This window comes from Phragmites australis, chromosome 1 (assembly GCF_958298935.1).
Source record: "Phragmites australis chromosome 1, lpPhrAust1.1, whole genome shotgun sequence".
Lineage (NCBI taxonomy): Eukaryota > Viridiplantae > Streptophyta > Magnoliopsida > Poales > Poaceae > Phragmites > Phragmites australis.
Genome location: NC_084921.1, coordinates 28724066 through 28734680, shown reverse-complemented (window position 1 = coordinate 28734680; position 10615 = coordinate 28724066). Strand labels below are relative to the sequence as shown.

Sequence of the window (10615 nt, the reverse complement as noted above, 5' to 3'; positions counted from 1 at the left end):
GACTAGTCTGGAAGGGTTCCACAACTTTGGATGTTTGAAGGCGCAGTTTGCGATTTGGAAGATGATTGCCTGATTGCTTGATCTATCTGACTTGTGTTATGATGCCTTGGACGTACCCTTCTCCCTGCCTTATATACTCGGGAGAACCTAGGGCATGATCCTAGGTGGATATTTTGTTTAAGTCCTACTTGGATTACTAGACTCCCATAGATCTAAGAATCCTTCTCGAATAGGGTATATCTTCCATATCCAGGATGAGTAGCTTCCAAGTATATCCTTGCCATATCTTGCTCTGTGGCAGCCACAACTAGCCCTATATCAAGTAAGATGTATTCGATCCTCATATACCTTTAATAGATATATAGAACACAAGGAATATATATAATATTTATTATATATCCTTGTCAGGTCTGTTGTAATATGTGTCTACATTATTATTTTAGTCGGTTATTTTGTCTAGCCCTATTTTTGTTGGGCTATTTGTAGACAGTCTCTTGTAGAGCCATCTGCTATAAGCTTATTGCAAGTAGGTTTCGGAAACCATCGGTGTAAAATCCTAGTTTTTAGCTGAAAATTGAATTTCAAAAATCTTTGCATAAGAAACCAATTTCAAAATTGTTTCAAAAGAATTAGTTCAGACCCATTTTAAATATATTCCAAATCAAAAGTTAAGCCTTTTTCCTTCTCTGGGCTCAATTCAATCCAAAACCCTCGTGGCCCGACCCATTATTTTCTTCACTGCTTCTCTTTTCCTTCTCCCTAGCCTGCTATCTCTTCCTATCCTTTTTCCCCATGGCCCAATCCACTGATCGGCCCAACAGACCTATCCTCTCTCCCCTTCCTCCTCTCATCTGTGTTCGCGCGCATGCCTGCCTGAGCTCGCCCCTACACTGGACCCCACTGCCAAGCCGCGACATTGCCACCCGCCACCTGCCAACCACCCACTTAACTCTGTCGCCCCGTACCTAAGCCGAAGTCGTCGTTCACACCATTGTTCTCCGCTCCCCTCTCACTAGCCATGGCAACCACGACCAGAGGACACTGCCGGCCGAGCATGCATGAATTTAAGACGATGTGGCCTCGACCGTCGAACCCAACCTCCCCGCGTCGCGTGAAGTCCAAACCTCTACACCGCTGGCCCTCGATCACCGTTGACAATCACACACACCGTACTTCACGTGCTCTACGGTGGACCCTGACTGTCAACTACCCTGGCTCCTCCGCTCACCTATTAAAGCTCTGCCGACCGCTCCTCCGCTCCTCATCACCATTCACCACGCCAATCGACGCAAGCACCGCTTCACTCCATCTCTCTCTCTCTCTCTCCCACTGAGCTTTTCCCCTTTGCTCATGGTGCCACTGTCGATCCACCGCAAGGAGCTACCATCGACCAAATTGATACCACAGCAAGCTCCGCCGCACCACACTCCACCTTCCCGGCCCTTCTCCCTGGCCTTACCCCCTCTTCCCTGAGCTACCACTGTACCACCATGGCCACCCGTCTCCATCACTGTCGCTGCCCGCCGTGAATGCCCCTCCAACCGAACCGAGCCCAAAAACACCTTCCCACACCCCCTATGTGCTCCTAGTATCCAAAAACCCAACTCCGAGTCACTCTCCACGAGTTGGCCTCATCGGCCACCACCTTACCCATCTCCGGTGAGAAATTGCCTCTATTTCGGCCATCACCATCGACAACACGCCCCACCTCCACCTCCGACGTGTCGTAAGGATCGCAGTGGGCCATTTCTCGGCCCAATGCAAGGCTGGGAGCCGTTGGCGATGAGCTTTCTAGAGAGGTCCCACCACGGGCAGCCCGCGCCATCGTCCCCGCATCGCCTGCTGTCGTTCCGGCCCATGGCGCCATCCATTGTTGTTCCCTCCGTCTCTCTTTCTCTCTCTCTCTCTCTCTCTCTCTCTCTCTCTCTCTCTCTCTCACTCACTCTGTGTGTGTGCGCGCGCACGTGCGCATAACCCTGACTTGCGGGCCTAGCCACTATCGGCGTTGCTCGCCATTACCTCCCCCGCTTGGGCCGGAATGGGCCACCTTGGCCCGTAGGCCGGCCTAGTAGCCATAAAGCCCAGCCCAAGCCCACCTATGGTGCAGTCCATATGCACAGCAACTCAGCACAGTAGTCCTTCACTTTTTACGAAAATCCAATTTTTGGAATATTCCCCCTTTTTCTTTTTCTCCAATTAAACTCCCGATCAACTTCCGAAGCCCATATCTCCTCCGTTTCAACTCCGATTTAGATGATTCTTCCACCGATATTCATCTAAATTCAAATCCTATATATTCATACTAGTTTTATATTTATTTCAAATGTATTTATATTTTATTTGTATTTATTTGTGTGTTGTGTTGTTGTTGTGTATGCCGTGTTTTAGAAACCAGAGAGTTCGAGGAGGAGGAGGAGCCGAGAACACAAGATTTATAGAAAAACCCTCTCAAGGAGTTTAGCGAAGGCAAGTATCAATCTATTTCCCTTTGATAATATTGAACCCAATTTTATCATCATAACCCGTAGCAGCCATTTTCTACAGATTAATTACATGAAGCACTACTTGCTGGCATAATTTTAACTGTTGAGCTAGTTATGTCCTCTTGTAGATTAGCCAGCCTGTTTGTGATTATCTTGAATATAATCTTGGTAACTCTAGGACAATCGTCCCAGCTACTTTATATACGCTAAGAATATTACCTTGATACTAGTATACTTAGGACGGTAATCTCTACTGTTATTTCATGCTTAACCAAATATAGCTTTGTGAACTGTGTAAAACTTGGTGCTTGGTGCTTGGTGTTGCGTGAGTTGTAGGATGAGAAAACTTGTTGGATATTGATAATAACTGAGAACTAGTTAGAGCTGGGGCAAATCAAGATTCCGCTGGGAACGCCTTGGGAGTTGAAGCGTTACCTGTGTGGCAGGCTTCATGAGAAGTGTTGCCTGTGTGGCAGGCTCCATGTGAAAATGTTTGCCTTAGCTCGTTTAAGAACCGAGTTGATGTGACATCCTACCTAGTCTTCACAGTACAACCACTCGACCATATATGTGGCAAGGCTTAGTCTAAACCCCGCCAGCTAGTCTATTGATCACCCAGAGGCAAGTGTGCAACGACAAACCATGGAGTAGGTGCAAGCAAGTGCAGGCTTGACGACCTGGTTGGAGGCCTAGTTAAAGGTCAAGAACCCCTAGTTAGCTCCTGTAGGTGACTAGTGAGATGATGCTATGGCGGGTAATGGCTTTCTTGATTTGCAGTACCACGATGGTGGTATATTGTCAAACTCAGCTTGTGGGCAAAGTGGACCACTCTGCAGAGGTAAAACTATCCGAATAGTCGTGTCCACGGTCATGGACGAGCTATAGTTTGGTCACAACAACTAGCTTGGGTTGCGTATGTTTCTTTGGTGAGTTTGTGGGCAAGGTGGGTCCATTTTTGGGGAATAGGTCAGGTTGTGTGCCATGGGTTGCCGTGGACAGAGTATCCGGCAACATTAAAACTTGGGCTCTTGTGACTTTCCACCACGATTGAACCCCCTTCATTTACGAATATTGATATGATGCTTTCACAAAACCGCTTATTGGAAAATACACCTTTGCATGTGTAAACTTGGCATTTCTGTAAAGATTAACCTTGCAGCTTATTCCTTGTCAATATCATATGCATGTATTTATACCCTTGCCGTAGGGCAAGGGTTGGGACTTGCTGAGTACATTTGTACTCACTCTTGCTTGTGTTTTCAGAGAACGATCCGGACTTCACCGAAGCAGACGGTGAGGCTGATGAGTAGGTCTCGGTCGCATCCGCACCCAAGTTGCCTGTGGAGTGGCGTGTCTTCATGTTGTTCCTATGTGCTCTCTGATAACGTGGATTCTGTTGTTCGTAGGAATCCTTTATGTATTCTAAGGATGGTGGATCCTTCTCACCACTCTCCGTATTGTATGACTGTGGTACCATCTGTTGTAAGACTCTTATTTACTAGTGACTGATCTAGGGGAACCATGATGAAAGGAGTCAAGCCCGATAAGTTATGGATGACAGATTGGTTGTGAACCTGATTTGACATCTAGATGACTTCAAATAAAAAAAGTGCCAACCACAATGTTGTAGATCTCTTCGAGAGCTGCAATTTTCATATAAATATTTTCTTCATCCAACTTCGTATGAATATTTTATAAAGTTTGAAATATCTCATTACAAACTTGACCTCTTAACCACTATTTTATTACTATCTAGTTAGAGTTGACCCTAATTAACCACTTGATATAGCATCATCTAACTATGTTATTGCTACCGTTAGTGTTGACACTACTTAACAACTTTATATATCATCATTTCATTATATTCTTACTATAGTTAGAGTTGATCCTACTTCCACTTCATATATCATCATTTCACTATTTTCATAGTCCATTATGATTGATGTTAGATAGTATATTTATTTTTAAACCATAATCATACCTATTTTTAGTTGTGAAATATGTTTATGAAAATATTAAATAAAAATATTTTTCAAGACAATTCCAAATGGTTCCTGACAATTTTTGTTTGGAATCGTTGGGATAAGCCACTATCTTGGATGATTCCAAAGGATATATTATCTCTGACGGTTCCTAGCTCGGAACTGTTAGAGATAAATTATCTTAGACGATTCCTTAGGAATTGTCAGAGACAAACTGTCTAATATGTGTTTTTTATAGTAGTGGATGCTCTAAAATTTTTGTTGTTTTCTGATCCTCCAATTTATTAGAACCTAGTTTGAGACACAGAAAGACACAAAAAAGGGTACTATTTCAAGGGAAATAATGGCTGCCCATAATTATTATTTTTCTCTGAAAATATACTCTGTCTGAGGAAACTACTTTTGATAACTATGTAACCAAAACCAGATCTAGTTTCTGTACACGATATTGTAAGGGAAAAAAGACATCCCGTAATTGAGTACTAATTTATATTATTAGCACTCCAGATTTGATTTTTACGTTATAACGATCGGGAAACAACAATATATAGATCAATTAAAATACGCAGTTATAAAGCGATGGAAAATATTTTATATTCTCTCTTTCCAACGACAACTGCACTTGCACTCCACCCAGCTGATCTTGTCTCTTTGCCTGCACACAGACTACCTTTTCTTTATAAAAAACTGGTGTCCAAGGCGGCACCACAAACTCTCCACGGCCACTCTTACATGCTCCAAACTTGTCGTCCACCACTGGCAAGCATATATGCTGGGCACATTGAAAAATTCTGCAGTGATTTCGATGTGCATGCATCGATCTTGTTTCAAAAACAAAAAATTATGTGCGCCTACACAAAATCTCACTCTTGTGTCTTTCTCCTCGGTGTACACTGCTGACTAGCTATCTGTGGTTAACTAGATGTCCGGTTACTTGGCACCGTTCGATCAGACGTTCCAAAGCAGCAGCAGCAGCCTCTTTTTCCACTGTTGTTTTCTCTTGTCATCACACTCACTGGAGAGCTAGCAACATCTCCATCGATGTCACATTATTGTCCTCTCCTCCTTGTCTAATTCTCCATCAGCCGTTTCTTTTGTTTCCTGAAGTAATCACATTGTCTGTCTTCTGCTTTTCGGATAATTAATATGGTAAGTCCTTTTTTATCAGTAAATTGATGACCTAGTACAGAAACTGAAACCTAGCTACTCAATCGGTTAGTAACTTGTTATTGTTCAATGATGTAGTACAGTTTTATCACATGCACAGAGGCAGAAAACAATATATACAAACCATATGTTTATTTTACCTTCACGGAAGTTGCACATATATATGATCGAGAAATTATGTACTGCTAGTGCTTGGCTCCACCACTGAGAAATGACACCACCCTAAACTGGGCCATGCCCACTTCCGATCCCCCATTCTTGTCCTTACATAGCTCTCCGCACATCCTACACTCCTAACTTCCTTGTATAATATCTCCTGCCTGCCAGCCATCAATAAACATGGATGTTAGAAAATGGAAGCACTCACTGCATGTTTAATTTATATAAGTGGGGTTAGGGTCTAACTACTTAGAATTAGTTCAAAGTTGAACTAAATCATCAGAATTTACTAGGCTAATTAATATCCCATTCCCATTTTACAGTACTTCCTAAATTAAAGATTTGTTAAATTCTCCATACCGAATAAGCGCTATGACCTACGTCGATTTAAATTAAATTGTATGGATCTGAATATTTGAACCAGCCATTTTCCTAAAGCCTCTCCAACCTAACAAAAAAAATATTATTCACGGTGAAGACATAAATATATACCCTGAACTTCCCTAGCTCCAATAAACCTGCACTCCAGTAATGAATATATAATTTCCACTGGACTTGATAAATGAGAAATGAGTAAAAATAAAGACTGGTTGCTCCACAGGAGAAAGGAAAAGTCCAAATAGTAGCTAGAGTGACGAAGTGACATCATGGGTTGGGAAGGAATTGAAGCTACCCTCGCCCCCAGCATGTGTCACTGTCATACGGTCAGGCCAGGCTGACACTTACTACACGAACGTACTACGATCGATCCAGGCCGTCAATGTCGCCCGGGTCGATCGATCTGTTATTCTTCACCGCTCAAATTCACGTCGGGGTCGGGCAGCAGTACATATTGCAGGGTATAGCTATAGCCAGTAACGGCCTGATGCTACTATATATATCATAATATCATGCATGCCTTGCTTGGATACTACACATCAGCTTCTGGGGTAAATCTGCAGCACACATGTACATGTATGCACGCATGAAAGTGCCCAAAGTTAAAGCTGTAAGCGTGTCAGTGCAGTGTAGTAAAAGTAAAATCCTTTTGCTACATCTTCCTTTTCTTCCTGTCAGTACATATATACATTAATACACTGCAGTGATATATCTAGCTAATACAGCATATCAAACATGCATGTGTCTCCTATTGGTGTAGCCTGTGGGGTAGTCGACAAGGGGCAGTGGTGCTCATGAGCTCACCAAGAGATATGGCCCAAAAAACACTGGCACTTTGATCAATCCCTTTCTCAAACTTAATCATATAAGCAAATCATAGAAATGCAACTAGCTAGATCACCTAATTTAATTAATGCCAGTAGTCTCTTTGCTCCCTCTTCTAGGGGTTATGTTATTATATACTCATTGTTAATAACTGAAGTAATCCAAACAAATCCCCTGCCCTGCTTTTTTGATAGAGCTGGAGTATATCGTCCCCTCCGTCACACACACTATGCTCCTCTGGTCGCAAATACGTACTTGACGTTTTGGACAAAGTTCCAAGTAAACTTTTGAAACTTTGACTATTAGTACCTTTTAAAATATTTAGTTTGGTACCTTGAAAATAATATGTGTTGATATGTAATAAAAAATACTTCATAATATCATAGATTTATTAGTTATTATTAAAGTATTATAATAGCAGAAAAAGTGGTGAAAACTTTTAATCGGAGATGGAGTATTTGTGAGAGGTAGTAGTACTGCATGTATCATACTATAATTTAGCCATGCCCCTATCTATGTAGGTCTAGGGTCTATACCTAGGCAGAGTAGGATTGTGCTCACTGCTGAGTAAAGGGAGGCCCTAGCTAGTGGAAGCAAATTTTATAGGACTCAGTTCTACAAAAGACTCTCCTGTGATGACACATGTTCACTTCCTTTTTCTCCTCTTCAGCTCAACCATTGAATCACGGAATAGATGACGTGGATGGGTCTCACGACGATATTTCTAGATAGAGTTCTATAAAATTTACCTCCCTAACTAGCTAGCGAGAGCTTATCTTTCAGAACCCAATTAAGGCCATTAATTAGATATGCATACCAAAGTGAGTGATAAGGGGGCCCCTCTCCTCAGGATGAGAACTATACATGTGTGAATCACTGACTGCACAAAGTGTCAAGTGTAGGGAGAACTGTAGTTGGTGTCACTGACTATAGATGCTATGCATATGCAGTGCACATCCAACCATCCATCTATTCGTTTCCTTGGTTGGCCTCTTTATAAGAGCATACTTTTCTTCCCTGGGGCCTTTTGCTAGAGCACACTGCATAGTGCACATAAGGAGGAGAGAGAGAGCAAAGAACAGAGTGAAGAGAGGAGAGAGAGGGCAGAGAGAGAGAGAGAGAGAGAGAGATCATAGAGAGAGCACAGAGAGATAAATTGCTCATAGCAAATCCAAAAGTAGAGTCCTGAATAGCTCGCTGCAGGCAGGCATCTTGTCTTATTGCTTTCTTCGATCCATCCATCGCCTTTTGCATCTGCAGGGCTCCCCTCTCCTCCTACCACCAGCTAGTAGGTTTAATGCATGAATGCTCCGTAGTGCAGCAGCTAGTAGCTAGCGACCGAGTATTAGATCAACAGTGCAGTGAAAGTGTATACGTAGTACCACCCCAGGCCACTAGCATCACCTCAGACCTGCAGCTTTGCGCCGCATTAATTAATCAAGCTGGTATGTTGCCATATTTCATAGTATCATGCATTTGTGCAAGTTCTTGATCGATTTAATGGCGTCTATAGCTAGCATCATACAGCTTTCTTCCAACTTCGACAATAGTCCCATGTGCTTCATGATCAGATCAGCTTAGCTCGCATGTGAGTCGTGATCAGATCAGTTCAATAGCTAGCGTGCAAGATAAGTGCGATCGTTTCTTGTTAGGTTTCAGGATGGATCACAGCTTCAGCGACATGATCTTAAGCGAGAGCGCGTGGAGCGGCGGCGCTGGCGGGGACGGCGGGGCATTCTTGCTGCCACCGGAGGTTGGCGGTGTCGAGAGAGGAAGCATGACGGTGCTGGAGAGGCTGGTGCTGGACGAGGCCCTGGCGGCGGCGATCCTGGAGCTGCAGGGCATCCAGGCTCCCTGCGGCGGCAAGGTGACGGTGCCGGCGGCCGGTGGTGTCAGGGAAGCCGTCGCCTTCGCCGCGATGGAGACACCAACTCCCGCCTACGCGGACGTTGATGGGGATGTCCTGCAGCGACATCACCATCACCATCACCATCAGGGCGCGATGGGGATGGCTGTCGACTACGACCTCACACCAGCAAAAGCTGCTGTCACGGTAACTAATGTGCCCGCTGCGTTCACAAACGCCGCGGCAATTGACAGCAGCAGCCTCGTTGATGCACCCGTCTTCTCCGGCAACGAAACCGATCCGCCAGGCGCCGTGATAACAACTGCGGCGGCCATGACGGCGACGACGAGCCAACAGTGTGAAGAAGGCAGAGACGGCGGCAGCGGTGGCCGAAGGAAGGGCCGGCCGAACAGGAAGCGGAAGGCCGCCGAGCCATCCTCTGTGCCGGCACAGGAGAGCTCTCTGTGCAGCCTCCTGATGGCGTCCACCGCCGCCGGCGATGGCGGCGTCCAGATCGCCTTCAGCACGAGCGCTCAGGCCTCAGCTGGCGCCAAGAGGTCGAAGCCGTCGCCGATTTGCGGCGTGTCGAGCATCAGCTTCGACGGCAGGAACGCCGGCGCAGGCAGCGACGACCCCACGTACGAGCCCGACACTGAGGCGCTGGCACAGGTGAAGGAGATGATCTACCGCGCGGCGGCGATGCGCCCGGTGTCCCTCGGCTCGGAGGATGCGGGCGAGCGGCCGCGCCGGCGCAACGTGCGCATCTCGTCCGACCCACAGACGGTGGCTGCTCGGCAGCGGCGGGAGCGCATCAGCGAGCGGCTCCACGTGCTGCAGAAGCTCGTACCCGGCGGCGCCAAGATGGACACCGCCTCCATGCTCGACGAGGCCGCCAACTACCTCCGTTTCCTCAAGTCCCAAGTCAGGGAGCTGCAAACCCTAGACCGCCGGAACTATGCAAACGCCAACGTGAACAACAGCGCCACCACCATGGCTGGGTCACTGAGCTATAGCAATGGCAACGGCATGCCGGCCTTCGCCTTCCCGGCAGCAGCAGAAACCCTACGAGGAGGAGGTGGTGTTGAGCAGCTGATTTAGATAGATAGATCGATTTGAGACATTGAAACATGTTGTAATGTTTGTCAAATGTGAGACCATCGTTTGATAGATTCATCATTATTAGCTCAGTGTCTAGAGAGATGATCGATCATATCGATGGAATCAATCATGGATTCAAATGGCTCAGCCAATTTAACCTCTGTTTTTTTTTAAATTTCCATGTCTTTGAAAACTGATCCATTGCATGTATGCATGTATGCTTAACGTGCTTTAAGAGATTAAGTAGAACTCCTTTCGCCGAGCACAAGGTTTGGAAAGTTTGTGCTTTTTTTAACTAGCTTTCTAGGGCTATCGAGTCTAATTAGTTGCTTAGTCGTCTCCATCTTTTCATGTGCGTGCATGCATGCGCAAAAGCAAGCTTTCCAGTGCGTGAGCTAGCCAGCAATGCAAGCTTTCCAAAGCCCCGATCCAAATATTGATGGAGAAGAAGCGAGGTCAGGTCGTACTTGTACTAGCTCAAAGCACCATCATGGCAACTTTCTAACACGCATAATTATCCTGCTCAAAGGCCCTTCGAATCTCTTCGTGCATGCAAAAAACCCTAACAAAAGCGATTGAAGGTTATGATAGGGTTATCATTGCTTACTTTCTCGTCCTCGTCGTCGATCGGAGAGAAGGCAGCAAAGCAAAAGCAAAGAAAAAGCATTGCTGAATCG

General features: G+C 45.4%; 1 protein-coding gene across 2 annotated transcripts; it reads left to right on the top strand.

Annotated features, from left to right (window-relative positions):
• Positions 1 to 7873: 7873 nt before the first annotated feature.
• LOC133914385 (transcription factor LATE FLOWERING-like) lies at positions 7874 to 10113 on the top strand. Of its 2 annotated transcripts, none has more exons than XM_062357502.1 (2): positions 7874 to 8439; positions 8647 to 10113. In XM_062357502.1, exons 1-2 carry the CDS (start codon positions 8292 to 8294, stop codon positions 9936 to 9938), a joined length of 1440 nt encoding a protein of 479 aa, XP_062213486.1. In that variant the 5' UTR covers positions 7874 to 8291; the 3' UTR covers positions 9939 to 10113. The 2 variants fall into 2 exon arrangements, with proteins under 2 accessions (XP_062213486.1, XP_062213490.1); XM_062357506.1 differs by having other exon boundaries at positions 8325 to 8439; positions 8654 to 10113.
• The last annotated feature ends 502 nt before the right edge of the window (positions 10114 to 10615 follow it).

Excerpts from the sequence above, each read along its gene's own strand:
- LOC133914385 (XM_062357502.1), top strand. The coding sequence starts at position 8,292 with ATGCATGAATGCTCCGTAGTGCAGCAGCTAGTAGCTAGCGACCGAGTA. Across the intron at positions 8,440-8,646 it reads CGCATTAATTAATCAAGCTG|GTTTCAGGATGGATCACAGC; the intron begins GTATGTTGCCAT and ends GTTTCTTGTTAG.